Here is a 26,929-nt window from a genome sequence, read left to right as displayed (position 1 = left end):
TTTGCTGTTTCATTTTCCAGCTTTGTGACATCTTCAGGGATGAGAAGGAAAGAGCTGGATGGCAGAACTGTTGGGTGGGTTCAGAGCTGGTTCAACCACTGCTCCAGGAGTTGTTGCAAAGTGACGAGGTCATTGAGTCCCTGGAAGCCTTGTGCCAGGGACTCTGGCCTCGGTGAACACCTAAGAGTCTGAGATCACCTAGCTGGGTGGTAGAAGGATACCCAGATACCAGGGGATGGTAAGAGATGAGAGGGATGGGTCAAAATGAAGCCATGTTTCATAGTTTGTCTTGCACATTAGTTTACCAACACCATACAGGAAGCAGCTTGACCAGCAATTAAGATGGAAAAGCTCTAAGAGTTTTTAGAGAAATGCCATTACTCTGCATCAAGGGTGCGAGGGGTTCAAAGGGAGACTTTTCCTTTTGAACTAGACCTAATTGATCAATTAGAGCTGACCAATACCTTGTAACAATGACCTCCTACCGTGTTTCCCCGAAATAAGACCTAGCCAGACAATCAGCTCTAATGCATCTTTTGGAGCAAAAACTAACATAAGACCCAGTCTTATTTTACTATAAGACTGGGTCATAATATAATTATAATATAATATGATATGATATGATATGATATGATATGATATGATATAATATAATATAATACCGGGTCTTATATTAATTTTTGCTCCAAAAGACACATTAGAGCTGATTGTCCAGCTAGGTCTTGTTTTCGGGGGAACAGGATAGTAACTTGTGGTATGCTAGCATTAGTTTGGCCCTTCTAGAGGAAGTTGAAACAGTGATCCTCAAATTTTGGTGTATATCAGATTCACCTAGAGAGCTAAACTGAACCCAGAGGCCCAGGCTCAATGAAATAGGATGGGGTCTGGGCCTCTGAATTGTCACTCCTCTCCAGGTGATTCTGCGACACACCAGAGTTTGAGAAGGAACTCTTAGAGGAAATGTGTGTATACAATTACATGATTTCTGAGACTCTTTCCAAAGCATGTGCCCTCAGAAAAGAATTTTAGATGACATAGTACCTATCTCAAGGCGCACTGAGGGGATTTTGTGAGAGAACATAAGGAAGGCTATAGGTGTTCAGTCAGTCAGTCTTATCGTGTCCTATTCAGTCTCCCCGTCTCCAGAGGAATAAAAGCTGGAGATAAGTGCATGTCAGGTTGGACTCAGACAACACGCTCACTCTTAGAAATTCAGCCACTGGGGGAGGCCCAGGCAGGTCAAAAGGACAGATGCTGAGGAAGGCCACATCCAGCAGTCCAGAGACACATTTAGGACACATGCAGATCACAGACCGTGTGGTCAGCAGAATGTGGCTACCTGGAGTTGCCCAGTTGCTTCCTCCCCTCCCCCTGGCACACTCATGCAGCACCATGCCATCCAGACTGCCCCGCAGGCACTGGGCCAGCCTGCTGTGGTATCCTAGGTCCTGGCTCCTGAGCAGCAGTGTCTGTGCAAAGGCGTAGCCACCCAGGGAGAGTGTGTGCAGCACAGTGGGCGGCTCGCCAGTGCCCCAGGCAGCAGCAGTGCCACCACCCATGCAGCCTACCCCAGGCACAGAGCGGGTGCAGGAAGTGGCTCAGCTTGTTCTCACTAGCTCTCTAGGCTAGCACAGCAAAGTCACAAGCCAGGTAGAGTGTTGGCGTGCAGGAGCAGGCGCAGCTGCTGGCCAGGGTTGCCTGGGCTTGTAGTACAGCTGGCTGGAGCGAGAGTCATGCATGGCGGGTGCCTCCTGGAGGGCAGAAGGAGGAGGAGAGGTGGGTGGCCCTTGACTCTGGCCTCACCTTTACCCCCCATATCCACAGGCCAAGATGGGGCTCTCAGATGGCACGACCAAGGAGTAGCTGGGGGTGGGGGTGGGGGTCAGACTAGCCCTCTGAGGGCCCTTGCAGCTTCTGTGGTTCTATCAGGAAGTGGGCAGCGAGCCAGCTGTGTGCACCTAGCTGCCCTCAGTCCCTTCCTCCACCCCCTCTCCTCACATGCAACAGTAGGGTCTGGAGAGGAAGGGGGAGCCAGTGAGGGAGGGGAGGAGGGTATCGGCAGGTTCTCCCTGTACCCTTACCCTGAGCTTTTTGTCCCTTCAGGAGCCCTCCTGCCTCATAAGGGCCAGACCCCAACCCCAGCTTCTCTGGGTCCATTCCTGCTTTGCACATAGACCACCCCCTTACTACGGGATTGGGGGGATGTTCTATTCCCCTTAGCCCACCCCACTCCCAGCTCCCTTCTGCCTTCAGAGGAGGAGAGTTTGGAGGCAGCACACCTGGTGGGAGGGTAGTGCCACGCTCAAAGCATGCTGTCCCCTGCGACCTCTTCTAGGCTTGGGTCCCACAAGCCTGGTCCCCACGCCTACTGTTCTCCACAGGGCGCCTCACCTGCAGGATGCAGGAGTCCCCTCCTCCTTTACATTCCTTCCAGCTCAGTTCAGAAGGGGGGATGGGCAGGGTCCTTTCCATGGCTCTGGTCTCTGGGAAAATCTAGGGACAAAAAAGAGGAAGGATCTTTTATGGTGGAGATGTTGGGAAGAGAAGAGGGGTTGGGGCAGGTGTTCCCCTGCTGGGCTCTGCGGGACTCCCAGGTCTGGGTGCTTCGGGAGCAGTGTGGTACTGAATCCAGCAGGTGGCGCCAGGACCCACCGACCTGTAGGACCCCAGGGAACCGGAACCGGGCAGTTTCCTAAGCAACAGACAGCCTTTCTGAAAGCCCTGCCCTTGACAACCATTCCCTCGTTGCCTAAGTCCATAGTAAAATATGGCTTCTGAAGGACAGCAGGAGGATGGGGGTAAAATAATCTAATCTCTCAGAAAGGAGAGAGGCTGGCTGGAGGTGGGGAGTGGAGCCTAAAAGACTTGCTTTCCGCTGTCATGTATTACTAAGCACCAATCCCTGGGGTAGGTGTGATTTAGCTTCAGCAACCCTAGGAGACGGTAGCCTGTATTCCTTTCTTATGGATGGGAAAATGAGGCTCAGAGAGACAAAGTGATGTCCCAAGTCACCAGCTGGTAAGAGTTGGCCCGGGTTAGGGAGCTGGGCCTGCCTGGATGTCCTGTGTCTAGTTCACTCTCCCTCCTGGTGGGTATGAAGTGTCCAAGCCCCTAAGGGAAGCTAGCATGAGGGGAGTTTGGGGAGGGGGGCGCTGTTGGGAGACCAGAGCAGCTGCTGGGGGTCAAGAGAGACAAAGCTAAATTCTCCCCTTCCAGCCCAGATCTCCTTACCCCTCCTGGAGAGGTACGCCTTTGCTTGGGGCATCCTGACTTCCCCTCTGTCAGAGGCCCACAGAGTTGGAGGGGAGGGGGTTTAGGAATTCTGGAGGTTATGGGAACCCTATAGAGAAACCAAGGACAGGAGAGCTCTCCAAGAAGGACACGAAGCTGGAGCCCTATTCTGGGGAGAAGCAGCAGGAAAGGATTCCATTTCGGCAGCGGTGAGAGGAGAAAGCCGGCTTCAACTGGGTCAAGGGACCGAGATTCGGAGGGATCAAGTTCGGTTCAAAGATCGAATCTACTCTGCTGCCTTGCGATCTCATCGCCCTGCTTACTCCACATCTCCACCGGGATACTGAATCGGATCCATGTTGACCTCCACCAATATTGAACTTCTGACTCCCTGTATTAGCTTTGGTTCTCCAGAGAAGCAGAACCAATAGGAGATATATTATAAATGTGTATATGTATATGTGTGTGTGTATATGTATGTATATATATATATGAAGTGGAGACTATTATCATTCTCATTTCCAGAGGAGAAAACAGTCTCAGAGGTGCAAAATGATTTGCCCAAGATGGCCTAGCTACTCAGCCACTGAGCCAAGATTGTGACACCATGACTCACTTTCTAGCTCCAAAGTACCTGCTCCCCTCACTCCCCCAGGGGAGAGCCCAGGGGTAGAGAGGGAAAGAGAGGAGAGGAAGGGAGTGCTTCCTGCCCAGCAGGAGGGATGTAGAACAGAACTGATTTGGCAGGGCCCTGGGTCACTTGGCACCTGACCAGCCCCAGCTGCCTTCCTCCCTCCACTTGTGTGGCCTCTGTAGCCCTGGGACTGACTGGGCTCCCTCCCCTGGCACTGATCTTATTTGCCACACCCGCTGGCTAGACCTGATTCCTTTCTGGCCCAGTGAGGCATGTAACCCAGGGCTGACAGGCGTCTGGATGCCAGGGCAGCTGTGCCTGGCCAAGGGTGAGGTCATGGGCTGAGCACTCGGCGGCCTCTCCTCCCTCATCACAGGCTCACCCCTTGCCCTGCCTGGCTGCGAAAGTTTCCCTCCTGCCTCCTCCTGTTCCACAGCTTCGCCCCAGCAGGCTCTGGCCTCCACTGGCAAGTGTATCGGTTTCCTGTTGCTGCTATAACATGTTACCATAAATGTAGAAACTTAAAAGAACACAAATCTATCATCTTACAGTTGTGGAGGTGGGAAGGCTAAAATAGGTCCTCCAGGCTGTGTTCTTACTTCTGGAGGCTCTAGAGGAGAATCCTTTATTTCTCCTTTTCCAGCTTCTAGAAGCCACCCAAATTCTTTGGCCCTCGGCCCCTTCCTCTGTCTTCCAAGCCAGCAGGGCCACATCTTCCAATCTCTGTCTTTCTGACCTCTGCTTCCATTTTCACATCGGCTCAGAGTCTGACCCTCTTGCCTCCAAAGGACTCTTGTGATTCCATGGCGCCCACCCAGATAATCCACAATAATCTCCCCACCTCAAAACCCTTCACTAGTCACATCTGCAAAGTCCCTTTTGCCGTGTGAGGAGGTAACATATTCCCAGGTTCTGGAGATTAGGCCCTGGGCTTTTCTGGAGGTCCGTTATTCCCCTTTCCACAGCGGGCGAGGATGCCACCTCCGCCGCCGCTAGAGGGCGTATTTGTGGCCTGAGCCTCACTCGGCTCCGTGCTAAACACCATGGCCATAGTCTCTCAGCATCCCTAGGAGATGGGCGTGGACCCCCACTGTGCAGATGAAGAGCCTGGCCGACTCCAGAGCCCGTGGGCTTGCAATGATTCCAAGGCTGCCTGCCCAGACTGTAAGTGAGGCCCTCCCCACGGGGGACTCCACAGGATCCCTCGGGTTTGCCTCTCGGTCTGACCTGCAAGCTCCTCAAGCAGGGGTTGTGCCTCAGCCCCCAGGGCCCTGGCGTGGGGCACGGAGGAGTAGGTACTTGAGCAGTGTCAGGATAGAAGGAGAGAGAGAACTTCGTGGTCTGGGGTTCATGGATGGGCTCTAGAGGTTCTATCAGCCTCTGCCGTGTGTGCAAGATGGTGTGTCCATTTTTATGGGCAGAGGGAGCAGAAGTTCCACCAGACTCTCAGAAGGGCTTCCACCTCCAAGGATCCAGAAACCCTACTCTAGGGTCTGCCCTCACCCCTTTTCCTGGGCTCCCTTCTCTGAGCCAGCCTGTTCACTCAGCACTGGGTGTAAGGCCAGGGGAGGCTGTGAGGAGAGGCTGTGGTGAGGGCCTGGTCCATGGAGCACACTGTGAGTAGCACGGCTCTAGACAATCCACCATCGCACCCTCTTCCTCTGCATTCATTCAATAAGTCAGTATTTTTCGCGCTCTCCTAATATGTGATTCTCTACCCTCCGTCCCATGTACTCCCCCCCACACACACACACACTGGCTGGGAGGGCTTGGGCAGGAGCCACACACACACTTGCCTTTGCTTGGCAGAGTCTGGTCCCTCAGGGAAGAGCACAGCCTTGCCCGGGGTGCCGGATGAAGCACTCTGTCCTCACCTCAGCTTCCCATTGTCTGCTTCTGGGTTCCCTGAGCGTCTCCTGAGCTCCTGCCTGCCCTGAATCTCCCGGTGGTCCCCACCCTCCAATCTTTTCCTGTCTTTGCTCTCGCAGACATGACTTCACCCTCCTATCAGTAGTGGCCCAGCTCTGGGAGAAGAAAGGTTGGGACATTCTTCACAGCTCTGCCCAAGACAGGATGGATTCCAGGCCTTCAGGTTCCCGAATAGGGCTGATTCGGATAGATTATTAGGATTTCAGAATTAGGGATAGAATTATTTCACCTTGTAACACACGAAGTATGTTTTAGGCAATCTGTTCCAATAGCCTGAGGCAGTGGTATTTCCAGTTTGCCCCCTTCACCTGCGCTCTTCTTCCTGGAAAGGTTTTACAATGGGGTTCCTCCAGCCCGCCTTCTACTGGCAACCCAATCAGGGGCTCCACCTGTGGTGGGAGCAGCTCCTTGTACCCACAGCCTGTGGTCCGGATATCAAACCTCCCACTCACTGCCCAGGAGAGAGGGCAGGAGGGGGTGGTGAGGGAGAAAGAAAGGACCAGAGGGCATCCAGAAGGGTTCCTCTCTTCCCCCCAGCAGCCCCAGGCATGGAACGTGTCCCCTCCTTCGTCATTCCCTGCCCAGCCCAGGCCCTGTGGTAAGTGAGGTCCAGCATCAACTTTGTCATTTAGTAAATTCTCCGTTTACAGAACAAAGGCCTCAAGTCTCAGGCGACAGGGAAGAGGCTTGAAATGAAGACCAGAGATTCCTATGAGGTTCCTTCCCAGCTTCTGGCTGCAGGGAGAAGGGAGGTCTGCATAGTGAGCCGGGGGAGCCTGACCTGTGTTGGGGCTGCTGGCTTTTCTTCCGGTGTGTGCCACCCCGACCAGGCCTCCCATGCATGCTGCCACGCTAGCTCTGTCACCCTCCCTCAGCCCCACAGAGCCCTCCGCTGCTGCTCTGTCCTCCAAGCTCCTGAGGGATGGGGACATTATTAGGGAGGGTGGAGGACCACAGGCAGAAGCTGCCCAGGGCAGTGAGCCTCCACTCCCCTGCTGTGGAAACAGCTGAGTTCCCCAGGCACTTGAGGCTCTCAAAAGCCAAAGCCCAGCTGAGGGCTGCTCCTACTAGTGTTTGTGTGGGAGGAGGGGCTCGGAGCAGGGGTCCCACTGCAGCCGCTGACCTAGTGCCCCACCCGGGTGGTTCAGGGGTGGGAAGGGCAGAGTAGGGCACCTCTGTTCTAAGCAGAGAGTGTGCTTTTTCACAGGGATGTGAGAACCAGGACACTTTTCCCTGGGGCCTACTCTGCCCTATAAAACTTAAACAGATCAACCGTGCAGATGGCATCACAGCTCTTACCAGCCACAACCTCATTACCTTTACTTGCTGGCCAGAGGTAGGAATCTACACCTGGTAGGAATCTCCTGTAGGAGATCCCTGGTAGGAATCTCCTGTCCTAGCTACTTTCTTTTTTAAATTAAAGTTTATTGGGGTGACAAATGTTAGTAAAGTTACATAGATTTCAGGTGTACAATTCTGTAATACATTATCTATATCTCACATTGTGTGTTCACCACCCAGAGTCAGTTCTCCTTCCATCACCATATATTTGCTGTCCTAGCTACTTTAATCTCTTCCTTGTACTACCCTACTCCTGGTACCCCTGCCCCCCCATCTCTTCTGTTCACTGCCCCCAAACTTCTCCACCTCCTCCATTTCTCCAAGCGGCTTTGTCACTCCTGGAACCATAGCGCCACAGTAATAGAGTAGCAAACACATTCACAGAATTCAATGTGCCATTTCTATGTGCTCGAAGCACTTCGTATATACTAATTCATTTAGTGTTCCCAGTAACTCTGTGAAGGAAGGACTATTATTATTCTCGCTTTGCAAATGAAGAATCTGATACACTGGAAAACGGTGCAGTTAAGTCTAAGGGCTGCAGAAACAAGGAGATAGAGACCAACAAAATAGACATTTGAGAACAGCTGTCCTTGTCAAAAGATTAAAGAGTTGTTGTTTTTTAAATTACAAAGTAAAGTATGCAGCAGACCGCCCTGACCCTTGCCCTATGCACCCCTAATCCCCAAGAACTAAAGACACACAGAGATGAAACAGCGACTCCCTGGAGGGAACCTCTCAGCCTGCCCCGCTCTCCCACCCTAGGAGCCAGTGGCAGGAGGGAACCAGGGTGGGGACCAGAGTCGGGTAGGGCTCCTGGGTCCCCATCTCTAGTCAGCACGCCTCCTTCCCCTCGCCAATCTACTTGTAATTCACCCCGATTTTTCTTCAAATGGAGACAGCAGGCAGTCACCTGCAGGCACTGGAATTCTGGGTGCTGGGAAGGAGTTCTGACCTTCTGGGAGGGGGCGGCCCCAAAGAGCTGGGCTGAGGAGCCTCCTCCCAGACCTGTCTCTTCTTGCTGATTCCTGCTGTGGCCCTTCATCCTGTCATCCCCCTCCCTCCGCCTCTCAGGACCAAACCAAACTCCACTCTCAAGTGGCTGGTGCATGAGTGCCATGCTGTTCCTGGTCCACTGTCCCCTCCTACGAGTTTCCCTGTAATGTCGCACCCTCTGTCCTGGGAGAAAGGGCAGAACACCTCAGAGCCTGGATGGAGAGGGAGTAAGAGAACAGCTAATCTCGGGAAGGCTAGACAGAGAAGTGGCTGCAGGGAAGATGGTAGCCAGGCCACTGAGGAGGTGAGAGGCATCTTAGCATGGGATCCAGGAAGCTCACAGGATTCTTGAGTGATGGAGGAGTTTAAGGTGCTGAGACACCCCCCTGGGTGATGTGTGTTATACTGACTCTGAAGAATTCTTTTTTTTTCTGACTAAAAAGTAATCTATAGACAAAGCACAAACTGGGAGAAAATATGTTCAAAAGACATATCTGATAAAGGATGTGTCATCCAAAATATACAAAAAACTTTTAAACCTCAACAATAAGAAAATGAACAACTCAGTTTAAAAATGGACAAAAGATCTGAGCGACAGCTCGTCAAAGATCAATAGATGGTAAATAAGCCTATAAAAAGATGCTCAACGTCATGTTATTAGGGAATTGCAAATTAAAACAACAACAAAACACCAATAGACACCTATGCAAATAGCAAAAATCCAAAACACTGACAATACCAAATGCTGATAAGAATGTGGGGCAACAGGAACTCTCATTCATTGCTGATAGGAAGGCCAAATAGTGCAGTCACTTTGGAAGACAGTTTCGCAGTGTCTTACAAAACTAGACACACTTTCTATGACCCAGCAATTGGTATTTACCCAAATGAGTTGAAAACTTATGTGCACAAAAAACCTGCGCACAGATGTTTACAGCAGCTTTATTCACAATTGCCCAAACTTGGGAAGCAACCAAGATGTCATGTCCTTCAACAGGTGAACAAACTGTGGTTCCGCCAGACAATGGATTATTATTTAGCACTGAAAAGAAATGACCCATCAGGCTGTGAAAAGATATGGAGGAACCTTAGACACAGATTGTTACGTGAAAGAAACCAATTGGAAATGGCTACATATTGTGTTGATTCCAACCAAATGACATCCTGTAAAAGGCAGACTATGGAGACAGTAGAAGGATCAGTAGTTGCCAGGGGTTGGGAAGAGGAAGCAGTAATCCAGGTGAGGTGGTGATGGGGGTGGAGAGGGGTGAGGGCATTGATGTGAGGAGTCTTTTGGGGAAAAGGTGCCTAAATTTGCTGATGAATTAGATGTAAGAGTGAAAGTAAGAGAGAATCAGGCACAACACCTAGATTTTTGGTTGGCTGAGTAGAGAAAGGTAGTACTAGTAAATAAACTAGGAAAGAATGGGGAGGCTTCAGAAAAAGTTATTTCGGTGACTTTTTTGTGGGAAATGGTTGGGAAAAGAATACTGTTTTGCTTATGACAAGTTTGAAGCATCTCTTAGCTAACTAGAGCTATCAGGTTGGTGGTTGGACAATGATTCTTAAGCTTAGAGGTCGGAGTTGGTATTTAAAGCCATGTTGCCAGATGAGGTTACCTGCAGGCAAGACTGTAAGTGGAGGAGGCAGACGGGTGAAGGAGGAGAGCCAGGAGGAGCCCTGTATCCAGAGCCAAGAGGACTGAGTGCTCAAGGAGGAGTCAGTGACCGATGGTGTCTACTGTTTCAGGAAGATCAAGGAAGAAGATTTAGGTCCATTGGATTTGGCGACCTAAAGGTCTCATGACTTGACAAGAGCTGTTTTGGTCAAGGAGTGGGATGGAAGCTGGCCTGGAGTAGGAGGGAAGAAAATAGAGACAACAGTGCAGACAACTCTGGAGAATTTCTGTCGTGAAGAGCAAAGAAACGGGGTGGCAATTTGGTTAGTTCTGCTTCCCACTGCTTTGACCTTCCTGTTGATCCTTGTGCCAGAATCACAGTTTTGTAAAAACAAAACAAAAACAAAAACAAAAAAAACTATTGTAGCTATATAACATAGTTTAATATTTATGTAAATGATTTTTTAATCCTTGGAGCTTTGTAATATAGTTTCATATTTATGTAATTGAATAATACTATGCAAAGGAATAACTTTTTGTCATACATCTTATTGGCCACTCTTCTTTTTCCAAAGGTTCTTAAGTAGTTTTGCCTGCTAGTCTTACAGATGAGCTTTAGAATTGTTATATCAAAATTTAAAAAGAAAATCTCATTGATATTCTAATTGGGATAGAACATATAGTCAAGTTGGAGAGAATTAATGACCTTATAAAATATTGAGGGGTTGATCCAGAAACAAGATTTCTTTCTCCATTTATCATGTTTTTTTCAGCTTTACTGAGGTATAATTGACAAAATTGTAATATATTTAAAGTGTATAACATGATGATTTGACATATGTGTACATTGTGAAAGGATTTATCAAGGCCTCTTTTATATCTCTCAGTTAAGTTTTGTAGTTTTCTTCACATAGGTTCTTTTCATTTTGTAATAAGTTTCTTTTTTTAATGCATTTTGCCTACATAGACAATGTGACTTATCTCCCATTTCTTATATAGAAAAGCTATTGATGTTGCTACTTAGCTTTAATCTAATTACATTTTTTTAATGTTTTCCAAATATTTCAATATAATGATATTTTGGCTTCTCCTTTACTCTTTCCCAATATTTTACCCTTATTATTATTTTTCCTCTTCCTTTCCTCCCTCTCTACTGCTCTCCCTTCTTCTATTTCTCTTCATCTTCCTCTTCCTTTTTCTTCTCATCTTTTTGCATTGGCAATAATTTGCAAATCAAAGTTAAATGTCAGCATTAATAGCAGAATTTTCATTTCTAATTTTAATGGGAATTCTTCTCGTATTTCACTAAGTATGGGGTTAGCTGTTCTTTTGAAATCGAATTTTTATTAACTAAGGAGATATTCTCCCACTATTAATTTTTGAATATACCTTTTAAATATCTGTTAAAATGATCACAGAGTTTTTTAGTTGGCTCATTGATGTAATGTATTATTTAAAGCATTTAAATTAATATTGAAAATGTATCATGCATTCAGAAGAGTACATAAAAATATATGTAAAAAAAGAAAATCGTATGTATATATTCTTTTTAAAAGATAATAAAATGAACACCCATGTATCCACCACACAGTGTAAGAAATAGAACACGATCGTTATCTTAGAAGCCCCCCGAGTTCCTCTTCCTCAGTCATAAAAACTCCCTCTTTGCCTTCTCGACCCCAGAAAATTAGTCTCTCAACTTTTAGACTAATCCTTCCCTTGCTTCTGTTTATGGTTTTGCCACAAATATGTATATTCCCAGACAATGCTGAGAAGCAAGCATAATCCCAACTGAAAGGAAAGGACAACCTTCAGCTAGGTGAAGACTTCCGGGAGAAGAGATGCTAACCAGAGCCTCTAGCTCTTAATGTGGCTTTGGCTTCCCTGGAGTTGACAAGAAACTTTTCTGGGAATGGCAGTGGATGGTCATGAGGGAATCTGGGAAACACAGAGCTCACTGAAGCAAAGGCTGTAGCAGCACCGAGTGTGGATGTCAGGATGGAGTATGGTCAGCGCCGTGGCTGCTCTGTGCTCTCTGCTTCTGAGCTCACTCCCATCCCTTCCCTCAGGAGCAGTTTAAAGTGGAATGTTCCCTGAGCAGGCAGCGGGGCACGGAGGGGAGAACAGTAACCCCATTGCACCACAAGACAACGCAAGCATAAATAAGAATGGAGCAGGCTCACCCAGACATTCTGACCTTAGGTTCCAAGGATGGTACCCTGGCACACAGCCAGGGCTTGGTGACAACAGCCACTAACGTGTCTCCTGAGTAAGTCACTCTGCTCCGATCTGAACTGGTGTCCCTCTTCTTGTGATGTACAGTGGACATCCTGGTAAACTCCTTCCCCCTCTTCCAAGAAGCCCCCTTGGCCTCTCACGTGTGGTGGCTCTCCTGTTTCTGCATCCCACGCTTTCTGCTGTCTTGGTTTCCTTTCTGGTCTTGGTGGAGCACTTTCTCTAGTAGCTTTTCCAGAAACTCTGGCAGGTAATCTTTTTTAAATCTTATACATCTGACAATGTACATATTCTGTGATTTTACTTGACTGATGGCTTGAGTGAATAGAAATTCTAGGTTGAAAGTAAACTTGTTCAGCATTTTGAAAGCATTGCTTTTAACCTCTAGTGTTGTTGCTGAGAAATCCAAAGCCTTTCTGATACCTAGTCCTTTGTACATTTCTTTCTTTCTTTCTGGAAGTTTCTAGACTCTTCTCTTTAATTGGCCTTGGTGTGGGTTTATTTTCGTCCACAGTGCTGGGTCTTAGTGGACCTACCCTTATGATCTGGCAACTCATGTCCTTCTGTTCTGGAAAGTTTCCTCAAATTAGTTCATTGATGATTGCCTCCCTTCCATTTTCCTCTGTTGTTTTTCTTTTTGGAACTTTTATTATTTTGATGTTGACCTTCTGGAATTGTCCTCTAATGTTTCTAATGTCCTTATCTTTTCTTTCCTATATTTTCTATCTCTTGGTATGTTTGCTCTACTTTCTAGGGAGATTTAATCAACTTTATCTTCCCATATTTCTATTGATGTTTTTGTTTTTTGCTGCCATGATTCTATCTTTCAAGACATAACGGCTTCTGTGGCTACTCTCTGGATGTTCCTTTGTATAGCATCTTGTTCTCGTTTTCCGAATGCTATATCTTCTCTTATCTCTCCAAGACTATTAACAATGGTCTTTTTTGGACACTTTCTTTTCTCTGTATAACCTATTTCCTCTAAGATACTCTTTCTGGTTGTTTTCTCTCTTCCACATTAGAACATTTCCTGGATATCTGGTAATCCTTGTCCATGATTAAGGCTGCAGGGGGTGGGAGGGAAGCTAGTCAGAGACTGAGCTCACAGGTCGGGTTTGCCACTTTACGGTGATCTAGCTGGGGAAACGCTTATGTCAGTATCTGTAGGTCATTCCTCTTGGGCTGGTGAAATGCCCCAGCGTAGAGTCCTCCAGTTTCTAGCCTACATGGCAAAAGTCCCACTCCCAGTACTTTGGAAGCCTGATAGTGGGAAAAAGTTCAGGCTCTCTACACTCATCAGCACTCCACATGACATGGTCACTTAATCTCCTTGCTCTCAGAATTTTCAGTATGGTATCTCCGTTCACAACTGTGCTCAAAGCTTCTCTAACCCAGATACCCTCTTTCTCACTTTCTTAAGAGGTAAATCCTCCAGATGTTGGCTGGGATCGGGAAGGGACTGTTGCCCAATGGCTTGAAGTTGGGAAAGAGATCTAAATCCTTCTTATCCTAGTTCTTATATTAGCAACCTCTCCCACAGCTCCAGAGGTACCTTGGATTGCCAATTTCTGTGCCTTTTGAGAACACTGCAATGTAAATCAGGTTGGCTCTCAACTTCCCCCACTGCCAGTTGAGATGTTTTTTTCCTCAACGCTGATAAGTCAGTAACTGCATGGCTATCTGCCATCCTGCTTGAAAAGTTTTGTGGCTGTTGTCTCTTTTCCTGTTTTCTCCATCCTTGTAGGTTTATTGCTTGATTGAAAAATCTCTTTGTTGACATTTTAATGGGGTTTTGGGACGGAGTGAAATTAAATATAGGCATTCAGTCTCCATCTTAACCCAGAACCCTAACTTCCCTTTTCAACATATTTTTAAAAATATAATTAATTCCTGGCTTTTTGGCCGGGACCGCCATCTTCCAGTAATTCATCAAAATGACCAACACAAAGGGAAAGAGAAGAGGCACCCGCTATATGTTCTTTGGGCCTTTTAGAAAACATGGAGTTGTTCCTTTGGCGGCGTACATACAAATCTATTAGGTTGATGCAAAAGTAATTGCGGTTTAAAAGGTTAAAAATAAATGCAAAAACCGCAATTACTTTTGCACCACCCTAATACAAGAAAGGTGATATTGTAGACATCAAGGGAATGGGCGCCGTTGAAAAAGGAATGCCCCCCAAATGTTCCAGTGGCAAAACTGAAGGGTCTACCATGTTACCCAGCATGCAGTTGGCATTGTTGTAAACAAACAAGTTAAGGGCAAGGTTCTTGCCAAGAGAATTAATGTACGTATTGAGCATATTAAGCTCTCTAAGAGCCAAGATAGCTTCCTGAAACAGGTGAAGGAAAATGGTCAAAAAAAAAGGAAGCCAAAGAGAAAGATACCTGGTGTCATGCGGGGCGGCCTGCGGGGTGTAAGGTGGGGTCTCTTCTCCAGCTCCCCACATAAGAACACAGGACACGGTAAGGCCAAACAGGAACACCCACGGAGCCATAAGTAGGGGAGTCATATCACTATATTCTCGCTGGTGGCATCTGCCTCTCTGCAATCCGCTCTTGCTAGCCCCCAATCTTCTTCTAGCGTAGCCACGGAAGTTATATTAGTGGCCAATGGCTTACGGGTTACAGCTGATGGCCAACTAGCCACAGCTGATGGCCATGCAATCACAGTTGATGGCCATTTACTACCCGAGCCAGCACCTTTCTATGTGAGGCCGAGAGCCTGGAAACTGTTTTTTGGGGCTTTGTCCCCACACCTGGGTTCAACTGAAACGCCAGCCTGCCCCACCTAGAGAAGCGCACTTTGTAAGAACCAATGGAAAGGAGCCTGAGCTGCTGGAACCCATTCCCTATGAATTCATGGCATGATAAGTGTGAAAAAAATAAAAGACCTCTGCACTGTTAAAAATATATATATACACATATATGTGTATATGTGTGAGTGTACATATATATATATGCACACACACACACATATATATTATATATAATTCCTGGGACTAACCCTACTTGGTCATGAAGGATTGCTATTGCTATTTTAATGTACGGGGGTTTGTTAATTTCTGTCTTTCCATTTAGATGTTTTAAGTGAACATAATTAGCAGGAAATGAGCCTTTCTATGAGGAGGATTCAAGGAAAATGTCTCTAGCGTGGGATGACTTTTATTTAGTATATGATAGAAAACCAGAGGCTGGATCCCGTATGCAGCCTCCAGGCAGCTCCTAAAGGACCAGACCCTTCGGTAATCCCTGAGGGTGCATGGGGGATGCCCTGTACAATGTTTTGTTTAGGGACCCAGAATAAATCCCAGACCTCATTATTGCCATTCCTTGCAGAGGGGCTCAGTTGGTGGTCTGATTTCATCTTATGGCAATTGGGGGGATTCTGTGATAAGAAAGTGAGTCCCAGATGCTTTTCTAAATGGTAATCCAATGCCCATATTGGCTCCAGAATCATTCATTCGCTGTTATTCATTTATGTAATATTTCACTGAGCATGTACCACAGGCAAAGTGCTGTTAGCTCTCTATAACTGAGACAGAACCTGCCCTAGGTAACCGTGTAACACCCCCTCCCCAGAGTTGTAGAGCAGCAAGGGAAGGGTGGCTGGAAAGTGGGGCGGGGCGGGGGGGGGGATCAGGGTCACATCCCAGACGATAACAGTGACAATAATTTTTCTTTCTCTGTAGCTTGTGATGAGGAATAAGTGAGGAGACTCCTAAAGCATCCAGCATGGTGCTTGGCACACAGTAGGATGTCTGGATTTTGAGGGACAGCTTTATGTGGCACAGGGAGTCTCCTGTGTGTTACGTTCCTCTGCTGCTTTTAAATACTAGCATTTGGAATGACATGTGAAGGGATCTAGAGACTCAAGACAACAGAAGTGAGCCAATACTACTTAAGTCAGTCTCTGCGACAGTATAACCGGGGCTGTGCAGTATTCACCCTGCTCTTTAGTCATAGTGGCAGCTTTGCCTGGGCTGTCATATTCCTGAGAGGGCAAGCTCTTTATTCCACTACACTGTTCTGCTCCTACCCCTCCTTATTGGAAGCAAGTTGTAAGCCACCTCTCACAAGCAGCTTAGCTCACCATTCTTTCTGGAAGACATTTCGGAAACTCTTAAGTATTTTTGAGAGTTTTAGCAAAAAGAAATGTGACACACACGAATTGACACTCGGCAGTGCACCTGTGCTTTGTGGGAGGCACCCCTGGGGAACAGCACAACTATGGAAAGCCCCAGGTGGTGGATGGGGCCGGCTCAAGTCTCTGCCAAGCTGTGTAATCTTGGGCAAGTGTGTTACTTTATTGAGCCTTAATGTACCTGTCTGTGAAATGGGGACACCCATAAGGTTGTGGTGAGGACTCTCATGAGATAAGAGAGGTAGAGGTGCCTATTACACGTCTACTCACGGCATAATAAAAGTAGTGGCTCATCTTGCCTAGGGTGCATTCCTGGGGCCGGTTGCCGTGTGTGTGTGTGTGTGTGTGTGTGTGTGTGTGTATGTGTGTGTACTAGTGTGCGCGTGCGCGGTGCTCTGGCCCACGGGTGTGTTTCCCGGGGAAGGCGTGCGTGTGGATGGATGGGTGTGATGTGCCGCCCTGAGAGTGTGTGGCTGCCTGCGCCAGGCTAAGAACAAGGTGCCCGCGCTCGCCGCGGCTGAACGGCAGCGCTGGGTGAATGAGCGCGCGTGGGGGCGACGGGCACCGACGTGGCGCCCGCCTCCTGGCTGGGGTCCCGGGGGTCCGCGGACCGTGGTGGGTGGGAGGAAGAGGGGAGAGGGAGGGAGGGAGGGAGGGGCAAGAGCGAGGGAGGAGGGTGGGAGGGCGGTCCGAGCGCGGCGGCCGCGGAGCCCCGGAGCGGGCGGCCCTGCCGGGGAGCGAGGCTCAGAGCCAGGCGGCGGCGCGGGGAGGGAGCGCGCAGCGGGCCGGGGCCGCGGGTCTGGGGGCAGCGCTGCGGGCCGCGGGCGCCGGGACGAAAGGAGGCGCGTCGGGCGCAACCGAGTGAACCCGCGAGACTCCGCAGAGCGTCGCCCATCTGGGCGCCTGGGCCCCCGCGACCGCCCCTTCTCGGGGGACTTGGCAGAGAAGACCCGCCTCCCGCCCGGGGGGAGCTGGAGGAGCAGGTCGGCTTGTCCAGGCACGGGGCGCGCCAGCAGGGTGGGTGGGTGTGGAGGGGTCTGTGTGTGTCCTGGGGGGGGGGGTTACGTGTGTGCTGAGTGTCTGTAAGGAGTGTGTGAATGTGCGTAGGAGTGTGCGTGCCTCCCTGTGTGACTGTACATGCCGTGTGTGTGTGAGACAGGACAGAAGGGGGACAGGGAGGAGGGAGAGATGCTGGGAGCTCAGAGATCCGGTCTGAATCCATGTAAGAGGGAGGGGAGGTCAGCAGGACCCAATGTGTGTGTGTGCACTTGTGTTCAGGGCTATGTAGGGGGAGTGGGTGAATGTGTCGTGGGTGTTAGGTGCGGCTGTGTGTGATGTAAGGGTGCCAGCCAGGTGCACGTGTCCCGAGCTCACCCTCCCCTTTCCCACCACATGTGTATGTGCAGGGGCTCTGGGCAGGGTAGGAGTCTCCCGCAGCAGCTCCTTGCCCAGCAAGCCTGCCTGTCCATCTTCCTCAGGAAGCCAGACATGGCCAAGCTGCCCCTCCCCCCAATACTCCTAGGGTTGAGGGGCAGGGAGCCGGCCAAGCCCCAGGAAACAGGGGAAAGGCTGAAGGGACGCAGCTTCTGCCAGACCAGGAAGCCAGTCTGCCTTCTCCATCTCTGTCAGATCACTCTGCCCGGTGCTCTGCCCCCCCCCCCAGGCCCGGGGCTCCTGGGTCTGAGTGAGTAGAGGGCCAACAGCTTAGGTTGGGGCTGGAGGTGGGGGGTGGGAATAGGCTGAGACGCCTCTGTGAGGGTTAGCTTGTTCACAGTTGTGTTACCAGAAGGGTGCTGGGCACATAGTAGCCTCAATAAATATTTGTGGATGGAAGGGAGGATCGAGACACGAGAGGAAGGGAAGGGATCTAAGTCTGGGAATCAAGTCCCCGCCCTCTGCTATCAGTCAAGGATAAGAGCAACTGGCTGTAGTCAGACCCCAGTCCCCAGACTGAGCAGGTGGGGGAGGCAGGGGTTTAGGAGAGGGAGCCTTAGCTGCAAGAGAAGGGAAACTGGAGGGGAGAGACTTGTGCTGGGGCCTGAATAGAGAAAGGAGCTGGCACTTCTCCTTGGGCCAGAACCCTTTGCCTCCTGCCCCTGCCACCTGCTTCTCTGTGATCAGAAGTCTCTCTCTGGGGCATTCCATCCCAGGCAGCCAGGGCTCATAGTACTTCTCCTCTCTCCAGGACCTTCGTACTCAAAAGGTGCAGAAGAACTGAGCCCACTGCCCACTGAGGCCACCTCAGGCCAGGTGGGGCCATGGCAGGGCATGGCTGTCTGGGGCTGGGGCTGCTCTGTTGGGTCCTGCTTGCTGTTCCCGTGGGCCCCCAGCCTGCTTCCTCCATCCCACGTGCCCCTCTCACCACTTTGACTCCACCACCTCAGAGTGAGGCCTCCATGCTGTCTCTCAACCTGGGACTTAACTTCAAATTCCACCTTCGGGGACCTGCTGCTGCCTGGGGGAGCCCTGTCACAGAGACCCAGCCACTGTCCATTGGGCCGAGCCAGGAGCTAGAGGGAGAAATGGCCAGTGGACTGAAGACTGACCCTTTTTGGGAACTGTTGGCGGGCTCCCTTGGGAATTCTCCCCCAGAGTGGGGCTCTGCTGAAGGCAGCTCAATGCTCTGGGCCTCCCCCCAGCCTCTAGAATCCACACCTCCCTCCTCTGGGCCCACCGAGCAGCCCACGGCTCCCTATCAGCCCAGGATAGGAACTGGGACCTGGGACACTGCTCTGCCAGCTACAGCACCTCCATCCACTGCTCCCAGGCCCCACCAGAGTGAGCTGGAACTGAAGTTTGACATGGCGTTGAGAGCAGGTGCAGCGCCCACGCTTGGGCATCGAATGCTGCCTCTGCTGCCCAGCCTGCGGGCCAGCCTGGCAGAGATTGCTGGGCGCCTGGGACCCTTTGGTGAGTACCCACCCCATTCTGAGGAGAGCTCCTGCTGGGCAGCCTGGCAGGTAGGAGGAAGCTGAAGCCGAGGCTCCCCTTTTGCAGGGTTCTTTGGCACGACTCTGTCCCCACTCCGGAACTTCTCGGGCCCGAGCCCCCCAGGCCTACCTATCTCCCCAACGTCTGCCTCTGGAGTTTCTTCGCATTCTCCAGGTGAGTGTTTATTTCATTGCAACAAACATTGACGGAACAGGCCCTGTGCTAACGGCCTAACCAGCACCTCCCCTTTTTCCTTGACTCAAGGGAGGCCATCATTGCTTCCTTCAAGATCTAGGATATGGGCCACTGATCCCAGCGGGAAATTCCCTCTTTGCCATACTGAGTCTGGTTTGGTCCTTGGAACTTAGCTCCTGGTGGACATGTGGTTACAATTCCCGGCACAGTGGCTCCCTTAGGTCAAGCTCTGGGGAAGGACAAGCTTTTTGCCAAAGGCCCAGAGGCCAAGGCTGGCTGGCCAGATGGCAGTCGAACCCCATGTGCTCCCTTTGCAGGGTTCTTTGGCACTACTCTGTCCCCACCCCCGTCCTCCCTGGAGAGAAAGCTCCTGAGCCCAGGCCCACAAGACCCAGCTGTCTCCCTAAGCTCTACCTCGATAGCGACAGCCTCACTAGGTAAGTGTCCAATTCATTGGAACTTGACAATTATTTATTGAGCACTTACTACGTGCCAGCCCCCCCTGGCGTTCTGGGATTCTTTTACTTCATTGCGACCATGGTCACCATTCGCTTCACCATCACCATGGTGATACATATTCATGAACTGAGAACAAGTATTGCTGCGGTCGGCCCGCACAGAGTTAAGGAATGATCCTTTGGGAGTTTTGCAATCCCAGGCAGAGCAGGATACAGACAAATGTATCAGAGGCAAACACACACAGGCTCTCCTTCAGGATTTCCACAGCGGCGGCACCAACCCCACCCTCCGCTCGTCAGCCTGGCTGGGCTCCCAACCCCCACCCCAATCCTGGGGCTCTTGCCTTTGCTGTGTGATCTGACATGACATGCTGTCAGATGTAGGCAGAGCCGGGCCCCTCAGTGGGAAACATTGAAGCCTTAAGCTGACGGATGCCTTCCTTGCTCGAGGGAGCCTTTCAGAAGATGCCCACAGACGAGCTGGTGGTACAGAGGAAAGACCAGGGGCTCTGGAAGCTTGGGACGTGGCTTTGAATTCTAGTTCCCTTACTAACTGGCTGGGTGACCTTGGGGCAGGTTATTTAGCCTCTCCGAGACTACATTTTCTCATATATCTAGGGTTTAATAATATTACCTATTTTGTTATTATGAAGCTTCCAGATAATGTAAGGTCCTGGCACGAGGCTAGGCACAAAGTAGAAGCTCATTAAATAGTAGCTGTTAACCCTTCTTCCACCATTGCATCCCAAATACACCTCCAGACCCTTCCTCTCAGACTGTGCAACTCTGGTCCCAAGATGGGATGGGACAGCACATGACCCACAGGACAGAAGGCCCTCTGCTCAGGGAGAGGTTCTGGTAGATGAGGCAATGGAGAAGGAATTCCAGGCCCCAGCTTGGCTCTGCAAAGGGTTTACTGTAGCTGTGAATCCTCTCAGCCATCCCGCTCAGCAGTGAAAACCACTGATCCCCCGGTGTCTTCCCGTTCCAGACTCAGCATAGCACCTGACTCGCTCACTCCTGCATGGTCGCTGCACTCCTGGGCATGTGGGGAAGGAAGCTGCCATCCCCTTCTCATCCAGCCCAGTGTGCAGCAGTGGCAGAATCTTCTGTGGGGTTGGGGGTGGGCTCTGTGGCCTCAGGGGAAGGATGATGGCTGGCAGTGTGTTGGCCTTGGTGACAGTGCCGGCCAGGCAGGTCTAAGGACAGTATCAGAGGCAGCCCAGCTCGCCAGCACCGCCCTCCTTCCCCCTCCTCACGGATGGCTGCAGGAACCCAGCCTCTTCCTGGCTATTCCTCTTGGATAAACCCAGGAGAACTACAGGCCTCCGGAGAGAAGGCCCAGGGTCGTGTGTGGGGAGTAGTGTCAAGTAGTTAAGGGACAAAGGGAATCTCTCTGTGTCTCCTTTAGGAATTTTCTAACCTAGATGTGGTTAACCTTTGACCCTAGGGCTTCTCTTCTCTTGCATTAGGTCCCTTCATTTTGGACAGAGCTTGCATTCAGCCAGTACACACGGAAACAGTGGTACAGGTGGTTAACACATTGAAAGACTTTCATACCAGTGCTAAGTACCCACTGCCCTTAGCCCCTGAGCATTCTCCTCCACTCCCTGACCACCCTGGCTGGCACCTGTGCCATTTCCAGTTGATAAATATTTCAACTGTCACTCTTATAAAAAGTATCAATCCTCCATAATCCTGGAGGTGGGGGCGGGGAGAGGGATGGAGACAGGCCACTGAACAGGCTGCAGCTTCCGGCATCCAGCGTGGAACCGTGATCCCCCAGCCCTTTGATCTGGGCAGCTGGTGGATAATCAGGCCTGACTTTTCCATAAATCCAGCTGGCTCCTTTCCCTGACTCCTCCCTAGCCAGCTCCAACCTCACTAGTTACTCACATTGACACTCCATCTCCTTCCTTGCCCCCGAGGTCAGGAGGGGCCACAGGGCCAGAGTGGGACCATCTTGTAAGGGACCCTCCCTGCTCACAAGAGGGATCCTAGGAAGTCACTGTCTTCTGGGGGAAACTGAGGGCTCCTTCTGGGGAAGCCTTGAATGGGGAGATGGGTTGAGGTCAAGTGGACTCTTCAAAGGCAGAAGCTGGGTCTTCTTTGCCTGCGTCCACCCACACGTGGCTCAAAGCTGGGCACACTGGGTATACCTGCCCCCTGGAAGCAGTGCTCCTCGTTCAGCACTCCCTCCTCTGACATCTCAGCTGTGTCTGTACTTTGCCAATTTTCTAGTTTTTATTCCTTTTCTGGCTTCTTAGGAATGTTGAGATGTGTTCTAGTGTCCGTAGTGCTTTGGGACAGAGGTGAGAGATGTGGCTTCTTGCAGCCTGTGGTGATAAGTGGAGCAGACCTGAGAGCTGCACCTGACTAGGCAGTGAGTAAGGAGGAGGCGGGTGGGGTGTCAGGCTGGGCACAGGCTGGGGGGCTCCTGGGCACAGTCTCCCTGCCTCTCTGCAGAGCCCACCACGGCCAAGGCCAAGGAAAGGCCAAGCAAACTCATCCACTCTGTAGTAGAAGTGGGTGGGGCAAGGGCCTCTGAGGGGGCCAAGGAGTGGGGGGAGCGGGAGGGAGGGAGTGTGTGTATTGGTCGTTGCTAATGTCAGACTGATGCCTGCCCCTGATCAGCAAGCTGTCTGTTCCCAGATGAATGGTTCCTCCTTTAACTCATGGTTGTGCCTTCATTAGGTGTTCAGGGATGGTCAATCCATCCAAATGGTGTTCTTCAAGAAGGGTTCACATAGGGAGATGTGTTGATGTTCACACGTTTGACTAACTGTTGATTTTGGAAAGCAATTTAGGATGTGCTAAGAAACAGCAGCCTTTTGTTAGTTAAATCAAGGTTAGTGTGAGGCCAGACATGGTCACACTTACACAAAACACAAGCTGATGATCGGTGATAAACATTAGCCGGTAATGACGACACCGATGGCAATCATATATTGAATGCTTATTGTGCACCAGGCATTCCAAACATCTTCGCACACATTGTCTAGTTTTTGTCATGACAGCTTATGGAGTAGGTACTTTTCTCCGTTTCAAATTTGAGGAATACGGTGAAATGGGAACCAGGGCTCATGCTGCCATTTTCAGTAGGCAGTGAGCTGTGGATGTTTAATTTTTTGGCGGCTCCCTCTCTGTCCTCCCCAGTTGTCTGATTCTATCTTACTCTCCTCTCTCTCCAGAGCTGCTTTCTGCCCTCCTCACGCCTCTTCCTTGTTCTCAGGACTGCTCTGTTTTGCACGTCCTCAGTGTAAGCCGGCACTGCCTGGGGTGGGGTGCTCCTGGGGTCTTCTTGTATTGCCAGCAAAGGGGTCTTCCCGTATTGTCCAGTTGAGGCATGGCTGGGGCATGGCGGCCAGGCAGTTGGGGCAAGAGTCTGGTGGTCACGAGACGCTGCTGCCTCATTCTACATCTGCCTCCTGTTCACCTCCTCATCCCCACCAGGTGGTCCCCGTTCTTCACCACCATCTTTCTCCCTACATCTCTGCCTGCAGCTGCAGTTCTGCTGAGCCTGCTAGGTGGAGTAGGGAGAGGTTCAGCCTCCAGCACCTTCTCGCTGCCTGGTCATGGGAGAATCCTTGGGTCTAAGTCTTTCTAATTCTTCTCTTGCTCTGGGAGAGTGGAATTAGGGCTCTTACTCCTCACCCTCTCTTACTTGACTTCCATTTCCCCCAGGATGCAGAGAAGATGTTGGAACACAGGATGGGGCTGGGGGCCTGAGCTAGTGAACCCCAGAACAGCCCCTGAGTGGCTCACTCAGTAAGATGGCATTTTATATCACTCTGATCTCCCCAGTTCTTCCCTCCTAGAAGTTCAATGGCAGCCTTGACACACACCTAAATGTCCATCTAAATGTCGCCTTCTATAAAATGGGGCTAGAACCAAAGGGGCATCCATACTAAGAGCCTTAGACCAATGGCTTTGTGACTGAGTCAGGATGGGGATCACAGCCATGGGTGGAGGGGTGTAGCAGGCAGGAAGGCCAGTGAATAGGAAGTTATGTTCTCCTCAGGGGGCTGGGGACAGGAGTGTCTTACCTCTCTCCTTGGTGCATATCTGTATGCACATGTGCACATGTGTGCCTGTGTGTGTGTGTGTGCACACGCCTAGGGCCTTTCCTGAAGAGGAAAGGGAGACCAGGGAGAAGGAGGAAGCCACTGAAAAAGAGCAAGGGAAGCTTCTCCTAGCATTGAGGTGTGAGTTGGAAATCAGGGGTGCAGAACAAGAGAAAAGCAAACGAGTATTATGAAGAGGCTCTAGACTTCTACAGGCGCTCAGCCTGGTGCTCAGATCTGGATTCTAGTGGCAGCTCTGCCAATTCGTGATCTTGGACAGGTCACTTCGCCTCTCTGTGGACCCTCATTACCTTCATCTGGCAGATAAGAGATTCATTTACTCAAAGAATATCTGCTCAGTGCCAACCCTGTGCCAGGCACCATTTTAGCTAAGGAGATTCAGATGTGAGCAAAGCAAACAAAAATCCTTGTTTTCATGAAGCTTCCTTTCTGGTGGGAGGATTGAACGAGTGGGGGGCATCTACGGCCCCTTCCAGTTGTAAAATCCTGGGACTTAAGAAGAACCCTTTGCAGTAGAATCACAAAGTGATGAAGGGACATGAACAAAGCAGGGAGCTGGGGGTGGGATGGGATGGGAGAAGGGATGAGAGCTGAAATTAACTGCATGAGGAGTTTGAAAGGGGAGGGGAAAGTGAGGCGGCAAGACGTCTGGGAAGGGGAGTCACATATTTAAGACAAGTGCGTCCTGGATGCTATGAGGACTGTGACTGGCATATGTGCTACCGACTGTGGGGGCAGGAGTGGCAGGGGAGGGCTGCACGAATGCCTCAGGCAAACGTTCTTTACCCACAGACCCCACTATCCCCACCTCTGGCCCAGATGACCCCTCACCTGCCAGCCTTGAGATCCCTTCCACGCGGCCAGAATGTGGGCCAGGGTCTTGCAGCCTGGGAGAATTGCCTGGACGAGACCGACAGCCGCCGGCAGCCCCTTTGCCCCTCTTCTTCCTGACCCTGGAGGCCGACTGGGCAGAGGCCAGGGCTCGCTGGGGGCTGGCCTGGGAGGCCCATGTGTACGGGGTCGGCGCGCTCTTCGGCCTGGTGGCCCTGCTGGCGCTGCTGGCTCTGGCCCTCCTGCCCTGGCGCTGCCCGCCCGGCGCCCCCTGCCTGGCGCTGCTGGACCTGCTTCTGCTCTCGGCCGGTGCCACGCGGGCCTTCCCGCTCTTCTACGATGCCTATGGGCACCGGGACCGGCTGCCCGCCCTCGCCTGGCTGCTGTTGCAGGACCTTCCGCTGCCCTGTCTGGCCGCTGGCCTGGGCCTGGCCTGCCTGCTGTTGGCCCGGCCGCGCCCGCCTCGGTGTCCCGCCGGCCTGGCCGCGCTTCTGCTCCTGGGGTTGGGGCTGGCGGTGGCCGCCGCCCTGGGGAGCGCCGCCCACCGCCCGCTGCGGCCCTTGCGACTCGCCTCCCGCGGGCTGCACGCCTTCCTCGCCGCCCTCCTGTCCGGGCTCCTGCTGGCGCTCTCCTGCTGGGGGGGTCGGCGGCGGCGGGCCGGGGCGCCCCTGGGCGGGTCAGGCTTCAAGGGCGCAACCCCCCTCCCGCAGGCGCGCAGCCCCTTCGCCCCGCGGGAGTCCTGGCGGCGCGCGGCGCGCACGGCTCCGGTGGCGGGCACCTTCGGGCTGCTGAGCGGGGCCCTGCAGGGCTACGAGGTGCTGCACGCCCTGGGCTACGGCGGCCAGCCTGGTCTGGAGGGGCCCTGGTCCTGGTGGGCCTTCCAGCTAGGCTTGCGCCTCGGCGAGGTGGGCGTCGCGCTCCCGTTGGCGCTGCTGGGCCTCTACCCCGCGCTCTGCAGTCCACGCGTGCCGCCGCGCTGCTGGGCCAAGCTCTTCCGCTTGTCCCCTGGCCACGCGGCTCCGCTGCTGCCCGGACGCTGGGTCACGGGGCCACGGGACAAGGAACCCCTGGGGAGCGCCATCGCGCGTGGCGACGCGGAGCTGCTGCAGCTGTGCGCCCTGGCAGGGCCCGGCCCGGATCTCCTGTTCCAGGGAGGCGCCTGCCGGGGCTGTGAGGGGGCGGCGGCCAACCCCGCCCCTTCCCCGGCCTCCTCCCCCTGCAGCGACTACACCGTGGATTTCCGCCCGCCGTCCCCCATCAACCTGCGGCGCAGCATCGAGGAGGCCCTTTGCAGCGAGTCCCTGCTCGCGCCCGGCCTCTTCCAGGGCCCTGCCTTCGGGGGCGCCCTCCCTGGGCTCGGCCTTTACAGCACCGCCACCCTGGGGGCAAAGACCAGGGCCGGGCCCCGTGGGAGGTCTGAAGAGGCCCCTGGCTCCCCCGCGCTTCCTGAGCTCCCCTCCCCCGGGGCCTGGCCGGCGGGCAGTAGCGCCTCATCTGGCTCGCTGTGCGGACTCTCCCGGGACAGCTCGTCCATGCTGTTGTGCTCCAGCCCAGACAGACCCCCGCGCTGTCCGCTGGTCTGCGTCCTCAGTCCTCCTCGGCCCTCGGGGAGCAGCCCTAGCCTCCCCGCCTCAGGTTCCTACCAGGCCCTGTCCCCACCCTCCCACGACTCCCCAGAGCCTTCTCCTGAGCTGCTGGCCGAAGACGCCTTGCTGCAGGAGCAATTCCTGGATGCCTGCCGACAGATAGACGAGCTGAGCATGGGCAGCGACACTATTGACCTGTGAAGAGGTGGCCCCCCCAGTGCCCAGCTGTATCCTCCTGCTGGCGCCTGCTTTTCCAGAGACCTGCACACTGTAACCCTTCCCCAATCCTGCCTGGCTCAGATACCTCTCCCTGCTACCTTCCCCATCCAGGGGCCCCTGGGTGGGTGGGTCAGCAGCCAGGCTCTGTTGATTGGAAGTTAGTGCCCCCCTGCTCTGGAGCCCTGGGTGCTGATGCCCTCAGCTGCAATTCTAGGCTAGCAAGGATCCCACTTTCTTTGGCATTCACCAGCAATAAAGCTCCAAGGTGCTCCATTCCTGACCACCACTCCCCACTCTGGTGCTGAGGGAGAGGGGCTGTCCTCAGAAGACCTCCGACCAGCCTCCGTCCCCATACCCACCTCTGCCATGTCCAGGAGTCCCATCCTAGTCATCCCCACGGCCCTTCCCTGTAGAAGGTCCCAGGGCCCATCTAAAAGACTCTGCAGCAGTTGGGTGGGAGCTGAGCCCTATCAGAGTTAATTTATCAATAAAATATTTT

The 26,929-nt window shown here is 52.1% G+C and overlaps 1 protein-coding gene, 1 long non-coding RNA gene and 1 pseudogene across 3 annotated transcripts; 2 read left to right on the top strand and 1 right to left on the bottom strand.

The window, feature by feature from the left end:
* Positions 1-1,053: 1,053 nt before the first annotated feature.
* On the bottom strand, positions 1,054-24,717 carry LOC308492769. The gene is made up of 3 exons (XR_013992569.1): positions 24,626-24,717; positions 2,392-2,493; positions 1,054-1,751 (listed from the first exon to the last, which is right to left on the bottom strand). It is a non-coding gene; the product is annotated as an uncharacterized lncRNA (long non-coding RNA).
* Positions 13,919-14,852, top strand: LOC308492879 (large ribosomal subunit protein eL21-like; annotated as a pseudogene). The gene is made up of 3 exons: positions 13,919-14,023; positions 14,106-14,398; positions 14,739-14,852. The product of its transcript is annotated as a large ribosomal subunit protein eL21-like (transcript).
* On the top strand, positions 16,883-26,929 carry PRRT4 (proline rich transmembrane protein 4). Its single transcript, XM_081038142.1, has 5 exons — positions 16,883-17,108; positions 18,311-19,035; positions 19,123-19,230; positions 19,569-19,688; positions 24,587-26,929. The coding sequence occupies exons 2-5, from the start codon at positions 18,384-18,386 to the stop codon at positions 26,410-26,412; spliced, it is 2,706 nt and encodes a 901-aa protein (XP_080894268.1). The 5' UTR covers positions 16,883-17,108; positions 18,311-18,383; the 3' UTR covers positions 26,413-26,929.

The sequence above is a fragment of the Rhinolophus hipposideros genome (assembly GCF_964194185.1).
Source record: "Rhinolophus hipposideros genome assembly, chromosome: 25".
Taxonomy (NCBI): Eukaryota; Metazoa; Chordata; class Mammalia; order Chiroptera; family Rhinolophidae; genus Rhinolophus; species Rhinolophus hipposideros.
This window is presented reverse-complemented; position numbering and strand designations above follow the sequence as displayed.